At 41.0% G+C, this 11106-nt stretch overlaps 1 protein-coding gene across 1 annotated transcript in view; it reads right to left on the bottom strand.

Annotated features, from left to right (window-relative positions):
* Nucleotides 1-626: 626 nt before the first annotated feature.
* LOC144689918 (FERM domain-containing protein 6) overlaps nt 627-11106 on the bottom strand; it is a 64004-nt gene continuing 53524 nt past the window's right edge. The window contains exons 8-14 of the mRNA XM_078557427.1: nt 10638-10703; nt 10409-10477; nt 8243-8417; nt 4737-5066; nt 3803-3907; nt 1574-1653; nt 627-1158 (exon numbers count right to left, since the gene is read on the bottom strand). Coding sequence (XP_078413553.1) covers nt 877-1158; nt 1574-1653; nt 3803-3907; nt 4737-5066; nt 8243-8417; nt 10409-10477; nt 10638-10703 — 1107 coding nt within the window. The 3' untranslated portion in view covers nt 627-876. The remainder of the gene's footprint in view (nt 1159-1573; nt 1654-3802; nt 3908-4736; nt 5067-8242; nt 8418-10408; nt 10478-10637; nt 10704-11106) is intronic.

Below are 11106 nucleotides of genomic sequence, written 5' to 3'. Positions count from 1 at the left end.
ACTCCATCCTCCAAACACAGCAGTGCCCAAAAAATGATTCTGAAGTGTGTACTCTAGATAGATCTTCATATTGTTGTTCCTTGCTGTTGTGGGTTGTTAAAAATGAACTTTCGGGTTAGCTGAAGCAAGACTTCTTAAATGCAGGCACATCTCCCACCAATTTTGTTGCTGGGGAGCCCTAGGAACACTGGATGAAGGCGACAATAAAGGCAATTCACTCCAATTATCCAATTCAGATAGATTTTTCATCAACAAAGGAGTCAAGGGTTAGGAAGTGGGGGAGCTGACAAAGACAGGAAAGTGGAGTTGAGGTCACAATCATATCAGCCATGATCTTATTGAATGGTGGAGCATGGTCGAGGGGCTGAATGGCCTATTCCTCCTAATTCTTGTGGTCAGTGTTCATTGTTACTCAACTCATTGAATGCCTCACAGGTAAAATGAAATATCTGTATTTTTCTCATTTGGGTAAATATGGAATTGTTTTGCAGAAGGCTAGTGTCGACAAAAACTCTGGTACTGAAATAGGAATGGTTAAGAGTTTTCCATTTGTTTTCTATGTATGAAATAAAACCCATTGCAAAATTACCACAGTAAGTCCCAAAGTTACTCATACAACTGCAGATAGATTCTAACAATGAATCTTTAGTTTGGGCTCCAAGTATTGGTGAGGTATACAGTACTCCATTAAATTGTTTGCAGAAATTACTGTTAGGCTCATGTTTTTGGACCTTACTCCCTGTGGATTCCTGTTACAGGAGATCTTCACATTATGTTTCGCAATACAACTTCCTTAAATCATAATTTAACCCTCAAAAATAGATCAGTCCAGGGCTTGCCTAGTTAGCAAATTAACCATGATGATACAGCTACTAATTATACCACAAATTCTAGTAGTTGCTCTTCTCCAAGGAGGTCCAGGGATAGGCAGTTCATTGAACGTTTGCCATAAAAGGTGGACTTAGTCTTACAATCTGCCGTGGAGTAAGTGTAGCAAAATTGGCTATCTTTGTCTTCACTGATGCAGCCAAAAGTGTAGCTCTGGGAGCTGTCTGAAGATAAAGTGGAGCCTAAAGGTGGTTGCTGTTGGTACAGACGTACATCATCCAAGCTTTGACTATGGCGATCAGTGGAATTTCGCGGCTTAGATCGCGTAGCCTGTAAAAGTGAAGACACATTTGTTCATTCAGATTTTCTAAGTTCTGAAAGATTAGACAGAATTTATACTTTCCCTAGAAGAAAGTTCTAACTTCCCTTTATAGTTTCCGTGTATGTTCGTAACACTGTTATCATTACCCAAGCTGCTTTTAGATTGATGTTACAAATGACTTAACAGCAAGTTAAAACATAGCAGTGTTCACCAAGTAAAATTATGGGAGAGCCAACTTATTGGTCTGCTGATCTACATTGCAAACATGGGTATATTTTTATATTTCTATACCTTCTGCTGACCAAATAGTTGATGACACAGCACCTTTTAATATAACATTTAAGCAATTACTGGTTTAAACATGTGAATGCAAAGAATTGGACTCCAGCTTCTTTACAAGATAGCAAAAGCAAGACTTTGTACCTGTGAGAGCGAGTCTACACTTTGTCCTCGAAGTTTTACTGAAGGATCGCACAAACTCACAGTGGTATCATTGGTAATATCTAGAAAGCAAAACAGACTTTTCATTGCTAAAAAGACAGAAATATATGATTTAATGTTAAGATGCTATTTTCAATATAGGCTTACTTTAGGTTATTTTATTAACAAGTTAAATCATTATTGTAAGCAGGTGAGATTTGGATGATTTCACTTTCCAGGATTCCATTAGTCTACAATTAGACCCTTTGGTCTTTGTTGACTGAATGAGTCTATTTATATTGTAAGATGGGATAGTATTCTGTGATTCACAGATCAGTGGCTTTGGCTATAGGCCATCACTATGGAGCTCTGTCACAGAAGAGATTAATTGAAAATCTTTACAGCCCACTATGTACCAACAACGACAACAACTTGTATTTATGCAACACCTTTAACATATAAACCACCCCAAAGTGCTTCACAGGAGTGTAATCAAACAAAATTTTACATTAGGGGCAAATAACCAAAATCTTGACCAAAGAGGTATGTTTTAAGGAACATCATGAAGACAAAAATAGAGTTAAAGGATGCTGAGAGGTTTAAGGAGGGAATTCCAGAACTTGGGACATTAGCAGCTGAAGGCACAGCCACCAATGGTGCAGTAATTGAAACCAGAGATTCTCAAGAGGCCAGAATTGAAGGAACACAGATATCTCAGAGGATTGTAGGGCTTGACGCATTACAGAGAAGGGAGGGACAAGGTCTTTGATAGATTTGAAAACAAGGATGAGAATATTAAAATTGAGAATATGTTTAACTAGGAGCCAATGTAAGTAGCAAGCATAGCGGTGATGGGTGAATTGGACTTAGCTCGAGTTAGGGCACAGGCAGCATAGTTTTGGATGAGAACAAATTTAGAGGGTAGGATATGGAAGGCTGGCCAGGAGTGTGTTGGTATTGTCTATTCTAGAGGTAATAAAACCACACCAAAGTACTGACCAGCACATAATCTACTCATAATACTTGAATTTGATTTTAAACTTTAAATAAAAACTATTGATTTAAAAGGGTTTTGTTTGTGTACTTTGTTGCTAAAATTAGTCACTATTGTTTGTGACTTTCTTTGAAGCCGTTCACAACATACTGCATTCCCTAGCTATCGAATCCATCTCTCTCCATGGTCACTGCCTCAGGCTGAACCAGACTGTTCACAACATTGACAACATATGTGATCTTTAGCTGAGCTGCCAGTCCCTCCATCATAAAGACCGTCTACTTCTACCTCCATAACTTGTCCCATCTCTGCCCACAGTGCAGCCCATCTGCTGATAGAAACCCTCATCCATGCTTTTGTTACCCTCCAGACTCAACTACTCCAAAGTTCATATCCTAACTGACAGTAAGCCCCTTTCAACCATTACCTTTGTGCTCACTGACAAATTGCTCCTGGTGCACTAATCCCTCAGTTTTAAAATTCTCATCTTCCCGTTCAAATCCCTCCATAATCTCACCCTTATCTCTATAACTTTCTTCAGCCCTGCAATCCTCTGAGAACTCTGCATTCCTCCAATTCTGACCTTTCGTGCATACGTAATTTTCTTCACCCCCACCATTGGCAGCCTTACTTTCAACCATCTAGGCCCTGACCTCTGGAATTCCCTCCAAAATCTCTCCACCTCTCTCTCCTTTAAGACACTCCTAAGAACTTACCACTTTGACCAAGTTTTTAGTTGCCAACCCCATTATCTCCTTTAGCTAGGTGTAAATTTTGTCTGACTGTCTCCCGTGAAGTGCCTTGGGACAATTTATAACATTAAAGGTATTATAAGTTGATGTTATAGTTTTAAATCACACCAATGAAATTATGGGGGCTGCAACCCACTTGGCTCCTTTAGAGCAGTGTTATAATAATGCTGGATCCCAATCTGTCCCTGTAAATTCAATTGGCCTTTGTATGAGCCAACCACATATGCTCCAATAGGCTTTATGCCACTGATCACCAGTGGGTACGATCACAGCGTAACTACTCTGATCGTAGCCTATGAATTTTTACCCATGATCTTTATTTCTACTTAATTTCTACTGATCCTCAACCCTACTATAATCTTTATCAATTTTGACCCATTTAACTTGAGTCTGAGACTAGGCCTTAATTCCTTCTGAACCTAAGTGAAAGTTACTGAATTAGAGATGGTCATTACTGAGCATGCATCCTATAACCATTCAGCTCACCTTGCCAATAGTCCTGCTTTAAAATGGGATAGTCAACAGATTCACCTTCAATTATAACATTTTCTTGAGATGTCTCAAGTGGATCATCGACAGGGACCTCCACCTCTGTAGCAGGAAAGAGTGGTAGTTAGCTATTGAAGAATTAGGTTTAATCAGAAAACAGTCTTATAAAACTGTTTGTTAACCTCTTTAAACTTTAAATTCTAAGCCGTGACTAGTGTTTTTGGAGATTGATTTAGAAAGTAAAAACTGAATCCAATGGGGCACTGACCTAATGTACTCCATGTATATTATATGCAAAGCATCACATATATGCTTCAACAGCTATTTCACTGCAGTTACACGTGTGGTTGTGTGAAAGGGTTTTAAAATCCAGTTTGCTAGTTGCCCATATTATATGAAAACCTGCAAAGCTTCAAATTTGTATTTTGTGTAAATTGCCTAATGTTGATTTAGGGAGATTGATATGGCTTTACAATCTAGCAGCTGTGGAAAGCAAAAGAATTTGATTCATCCACCATTGTGAGACTTGGACGACCAGCATCTTTAGTTAATTTAATAAGAAATGTTCCACCCCTGTATCTCTTTGACTTGACTGTCATTGACAGAGTGGTGTTGGCTTCATGGGTTTGGTTTGAATCAAGTCAAGCCCATCCCCACTGATTTCTAAAAACCCTTAGGACTGTCTTAGATTCACTTCATGGTTACAGATTATGCGTCAATTTTCAAAGTATTTTTGAAGATCAGAAGCAGCCTCACCCAAATGAAAAACTGGGCTGTTTCTCTGCCTGAATCGGCTGTGATCTTAATATATGTCACTCCAAAGAAGCTGAACATAAATGCTAAATACTGGTAGCTTTTTGTACAGACTGCTATAGTATTGTCAAGTGACTGGGAGAATAGTCATATAACTGAAATTTGCCAACATTCTTACCATCATCATCAGTCCGGTCTTTGCTGCTGCTCTCTATTCCTGATGTATGGGAGCTTCTGCGGCTCATCATACTACAGTATTTAACTGTACTGTGCACTGGCTCAGTAGAAAATGGTTCATCCACTGCCATCTCCACAGACATTCTGTGCCTCGAATCTGCCTCAATCCCAGAGGTATGTGAACTACCATGGCTAACGGTTGAATGACGGGAGAGCCGTTTGTTCCTTGCACTTCCTTGACTGCTTCCACTGCCATGTGAATGCTCATCTAGTCGCTCTAGATCCATCTCAAAGACATCACTGATGTACGATTCTCTGTAGCGCTTTTTCTCTGCATTGTACATTGTGAAGGAATGTAAACTTTAATGTAAATATGGAAAGCATCTTTGCCCAAAAATAAAGTAAAATAAATTAGTTAAATTATTCACTCTCCCAAATAATTGAGAAAGCCAGGAATTAATCGACAGATGTTGGAATCTGGCATGTCTCAACTGAGTTTCTAAAATGGTATGAGACTTTTTTATGTTCACAATCCTTTAAAGTACTGGTTCCTCAGAGAAGTGAGGCAGGATACCTATAGTGGGAATTCTTGTACACGTTAATCAGTATATTTCAGATTCAATTTAGTTCCTGAGGGAGAAAATATTTCTGAATTGGAAGCTTTACTGAAAATTATTCACACTATAATGATCAGGAAAATGATGATTGAATGTTTCATGTTTCTTGCTGACAGAAGCAAGCAATGACATAAACAAAAACAGAATTACCTGGAAAAACTCAGCAGGTCTGGCAGCATCGGCGGAAAAGAAATCAGTTAACGTTTCGAGCCTTCATGGCCCTTAGTTAGAAGAAGGGAGAAATATAAATTGGTTTAAGGTGGGTGGGGCGGGGGGGAGACACACATTGAGGGTGTGGTGATTGTGGAGATGAGCAGATAATCAAAAGATGTCACAGACAAAAGGGTCAAAGAGGTGTCGAAGGTGGTGACATTTGTCTGAGAAAAGTGCTAATTAAGAATGGAAGACAGGATATTCAAAGTACAGCTCTAGTGGGGGTGGGGTGGAAAGACTAACAAGGTTTTAGTTTAGATTTAAAAATAATGGAAATAGGTGGGGAAAGAAGAATCTATATAAATTATTGAAAAAAAAAAGGGGGGGGGGAAGAAACGGGGTGGGGATGGGGGGAGGGGGAGTTTAAGATCTAAAGTTGTTGAATTCAATATTCAGCCCAGAAGGCTGTAAAGTGCCTAGTCGGAAGATGAGGTGCTGTTCCTCCAGTTTGCGTTGGGCTTCACTGGAACAATGCAGCAAGCCAAGGACAGACATGTGGGCAAGAGAACAGGGTGGAGTGTTAAAATGGCAAGCGACAGGGAGGTTTGGGTCTTTCTTGCGGACAGACCGCAGGTGTTCCGCAAAACGGTCGCCCAGTTTGCGTTTGGTCTCTCCAATGTAGAGGAGACCGCATTGGGAGCAACGAATGCAGTAGACTAAGTTAGGGGAAATGCAAGTGAAATGCTGCTTCACTTGAAAGGAGTGTTTGGGCCCTTGGACGGTGAGGAGAGAGGAAGTGAAGGGGCAGGTGTTGCATCTTCTGCGTGGGCATGGGGAGGTGCCATAAGTGGGGGTTGAGGAGTAGGGGGTGATGGAGGAGTGACCCAAACCTCCCTGTCGCTTGCCATATTAACACTCCACCCTGTTCTCTTGCCCACATGTCTGTCCTTGGCTTGCTGCATTGTTCCAGTGAAGCCCAACGCAAACTGGAGGAACAGCACCTCATCTTCCGACTAGGCACTTTACAGCCTTCTGGGCTGAATATTGAATTCAACAACTTTAGATCTTAAACTCCCCCTCCCCCCATCCCCACCCCGTTTCTTCCCCCCCCCTTTTTTTTTCAATAATTTATATAGATTCTTCTTTCCCCACCTATTTCCATTATTTTTAAATCTAAACTAAAACCTTGTTAGTCTTTCCACCCCACCCCCACTAGAGCTGTACTTTGAATATCCTGTCTTCCATTCTTAATTAGCACTTTTCTCAGACAAATGTCACCACCTTCGACACCTCTTTGACCCTTTTGTCTGTGACATCTTTTGATTATCTGCTCATCTCCACAATCACCACACCCTCAAAATGTGTCTCTCCCCCCCCCCCCCAACCCCACCCACCTTAAACCAATTTATATTTCTCCCTTCTTCTAACTATGCTTCAGTTCTGCCGAAGGGCCATGAAGGCTCGAAACGTTAACTGATTTCTTCTCCGCCGATGCTGCCAGACCTGCTGAGTTTTTCCAGGTAATTCTGTTTTTGTTTTGGATTTCCAGCATCCGCAGTAGCTTTTAGCTTTTTGTTTTTATCTTTGCAAGCAATGATATGGTGGATGGCCTTTCATAAACACACCACAAGGTGGCAGCAGCAGCACGACCAGTGACCAAAAATAGACTCGGAGCAGTAGCACCATTCCCACATTCCAAAACTGGATGAGGAAGTGGAATCCAAGAATTGCATTCATGTACAACTTACAATCTTCAGTCTGTACTTTTTAACCTAAAAAAAAAATCCTAAACTCATTAATTTCATAGTGTTCCTATTCACACCCCCCTTTAAGCCCAAAAACAATCCACAATCCAGCTCTCCCTTCCCACAAAAGCCTCCTCTCCCCAAATGAACGTTACTTGGCAGAGAAACCCACAATTTCATTCATAGTTCCTAAGAGTCTTTCCAAAGAGTACCCCAATCCAAAAGTAAAACCAATCCACCACCCGCCCCCGCTTTGTCTCTTAGTCCATCTTGCTACAAGCTACCCAGTCTGAGATAGGACAACCCTTTAGCTCCAAAGTACAAAACTGAATGGTTAAATGGCCTGAAACCTGGTCCTGCTGCAGACTCCCTCCATTCGAAATAGCTGACCACAAATACATGCTACACAGCGCCCACTGATGAGAAAGGATGTGTAGAAAGGATCGAGTACTTCTGCTGTAACCAAGCACATGCACTTCTCCAGTTCTGTTTGAATGACCACTGAAGAAGAAAAAAATGCCCATTTGAAAGAAGTTGTATACCACAAGAATGTAATATCTCAGTTCCAATATGTAAATTAGGACAGGTAAGAAAGAAAGGAAAGAAGAAATTACATTTCTATATAGCTGCTTATCATATCTTCAGAATGATCCAAGTGCTTCACAGTCAACAAGCTACATTTTAATTGCTGTTGCGTGGGCACAGCATAATCTCACAAACAGCAAACAAATGAACAGCTAGATAACCTATTTTTGATGGTGCTGGTTGAGGGAGGAACGCTGGAGAGAAGATTACCCTGCCCTTCTTCAAACAGAAGTAGAGGAAGTTTATTTGGAAAAGGTACTACAACATTTTGGAATCAACTTGGAGCATTTGTGAAGGGTCCAGGCTAGTTAAACTTTTTGTTTTAAGTATGCAAGTTTAACAACAGAGTTTAAACTGTACGTTGGAGGTTTTCCCACACACCTAGGTTGTGTTTTCTCTGTTCTTACCTTCCATTTCTTCAATTTTTCGAATCTGTTTGAGCACGGGCTGAACATTCATGTAGAGTCGATGGCTGCTACTGAGGAGCTGCAGCAAATGCCTGGATCGGAATGGACAACCTGTGTAATAGATCAGCTTCCGGGCGGAGGGTAAACCATCTGGCTGGATCTCAAACTTCTTTCCCTACAACAGAAAAGGAAGCAAAAAGGTTTAAAATCATACAATAAAACACAACTCCAGTGACGGAAATAATCTGATAATTGATATGAGAGAAAAATCCTGCAACGTTCTCCTATTTATCACTTTTTTTATTCTTTCGTGGGATGTGGGTATCACTGGTAATGCCAACATTTGTTGCCCATCCCTAATGGCCCTCAAAGGTGGTGGTGAGCCATCTCTTGAACCACAGCAGTTCATGTGATGTTGGAAAGGAAATTCCGAGGTTTTGACCCAGCGACAGTGAAGAGAAGGTAATGTAGTTTGTAGTCAGGATGGTGTGTGCCTTGCAGGGGAACAGGCAGTGGTGTTCCCATGTGTCTGCTTCTCTTGTCCTTATACGTGCAAAATCTGGAGCAAGTAAAGCCTACTTGGCCAGTCAAGTCCACTCCACATAGAGTTCATATGTTATTCTATCATAGGCATCCCACAATCACCACCATCTCTGAATCCCCTACTCTACAGAATCCCAATCTGGCCTGGAAAATATTAGATATTGAAGAATATCTTTATAATTCCTCAATTTCCAATCTTCAGCATTAACTTAGCCCATGCAAAAAAAAACTGGAGTAAAATAAATCAGTTGTCCTTTCACAGGCAACTTATAGAAATCAGGAATATGCCAGAACGGATGAAATCTCACTTTTCCCTGACAAGTATTTGATTCACTGCTCCGACACTTGCCTCTGTGGTTAGAAAATAATGCGTGCAAAAATGTGGAAGGAAAAGAGGGTCGGGGATAAGTCAAATTAAATCCAAGCTTAAAGAAAAGAAACAGCTATCGTGCCATCATAGGGCAGTAAATTGGATTTAAAGTTTCAAAGGATAAAATGTCTCCTCGAAAGACAAACTCACATTGGAAAGATACACATACATGTTCCATTCTACACTGAATCAGCGGTGAAATCTACAGCAGAGCCCTTGACAAACCATGCAGAGTCTACATGGCTGTTTCACAAAAGCACCATTAATGATCGGGGAGTATTGTGGCATTCTAATTTAACTAGTAAGTGAGTGATACAGATTGTGAGCTACAATAGCACATAATTATTAAAATTAAGGGTTTAAGGTAAGGTTATTTCCTCAACTCATCTGCTTATGAAACCCTGACCCATTCCTATGTTACCTCTTGACTTGCCTATTCCAAACCACTCCTACTGACCCGCCCCCTCCTCTCCCCTCCCCTCCATGTTATATTCTCTGTGAATTTGAGGTCATTCAAAACTCTGCTGCCCCGTGTCCTAACAAGTCCCATTTGCGTATCACCTCTCTGCTCACTAGCCTACACTGGTTCCCAGTTAAGAAACACCTTTATTTTAAAATTATTATCCTTGTTTTCAAATCCATTCTTAGCCACAGCTCTCTCCGTCTCTAATCTATTCCATCCTATGTTCCTCCAAGATTTCTGCACTTCCCCCAATTCTAGCCCCTTGAGCAAGCCCAATTTTAATCACTTGACCATTGTCAGCTGTGCCTTCATGTGCCAAGGCCCTAGGTTCTTAAATTCCCTCCCTAAACCTCTCCTTCTAGCTTTCCTCCTTTAAGACACTCCTTAAATCCTACCTCTTTGATAAAGCTTCTTATCATCTACCCTAAAGTCTTCTCATGTGCCTCAGTGCAAGTTTGATTTGAGGACGCTTCCAGCTCTTAAGTGAGAGAATGCTCCATGCACTTCACAGTGGGGGTAAAAAAATACACAATTGAAAATCAATAGCAAATTTATGTAGCATTAAAAGAATAAAAGAAATCTGATGCATCCCATCACAGGGGAAAATAAACAGAATATGGCCAGAGCTTCCATGAAAATGAACATTGAACAACATTTGGGGTTAGAAACAAATATTGACTGGACAATGAAGAGAAACCTCGAAATGGCATTTTGCTGTTTAAGGAATGAATTGTTCAAAACTAGCCTTACAAGATTCCAAAAACTGGCAGGACCACATTCCTCCACTTACCAGGAAAGTAAGCTTGCCAACATTTGACCACGGAAAGTCATACAGCAATTGCCGGACGTTCTGAGACTCCTATAAGCAGAATAAACACAGAAAGTTAATATGCTTAACAATTAATTGCAGCAGGAATACAAAGTGCGTGACGTTGGAATTATAAATGCAGCTGAATACGGCCACTTTGCAAGCATTAAACGAACATTACATTTTTACACAGTCACATCCTTGTTTGTACCTGATAAATATGCATGCCTTTCAAAGTGAGCCCAAGCACCACCGAGGGACGCGCTTCCTTCTTGTCCTGCAACGGAATAAATTGTTAGCATATGCAGAGGCAAAACGGTGTTCAGGAGGTCATTCGAAGCTCTGTGACCCATGTCCTAACTCGTACAAAGTTCCATTCACTCATCACCCCCCGTGCTTAAGCATTGCCTCAGTTTTAAAATTCTCATTCTTATATTCAAATCGCTGCCCCTCCCTATCTCCCTAATCTCTTCCAGCCCTGCAACTCTCCGAGATACCTGCACACCTCTCGTTCTGGCCTCTTGAACACCCCACCCCACCCCCCTTCCAATTTTAATCGCTCCCTCATTGGCAGCCACATCTTTGGCTGCCAAAGCCCTAAACTCAGGAATTCCTTCCCAAAACTTTTCCATCTCTCTGCCTCCCTTTCCTCCTTTAAGATCCTCTTTAAAAGCTATACC

Source organism: Cetorhinus maximus, chromosome 14 (assembly GCF_964194155.1).
Source record: "Cetorhinus maximus chromosome 14, sCetMax3.hap1.1, whole genome shotgun sequence".
Taxonomy (NCBI): domain Eukaryota; kingdom Metazoa; phylum Chordata; class Chondrichthyes; order Lamniformes; family Cetorhinidae; genus Cetorhinus; species Cetorhinus maximus.
Note: the sequence above shows the minus strand (reverse complement) of the source record. Positions and strands in the feature narration are given on the sequence as shown.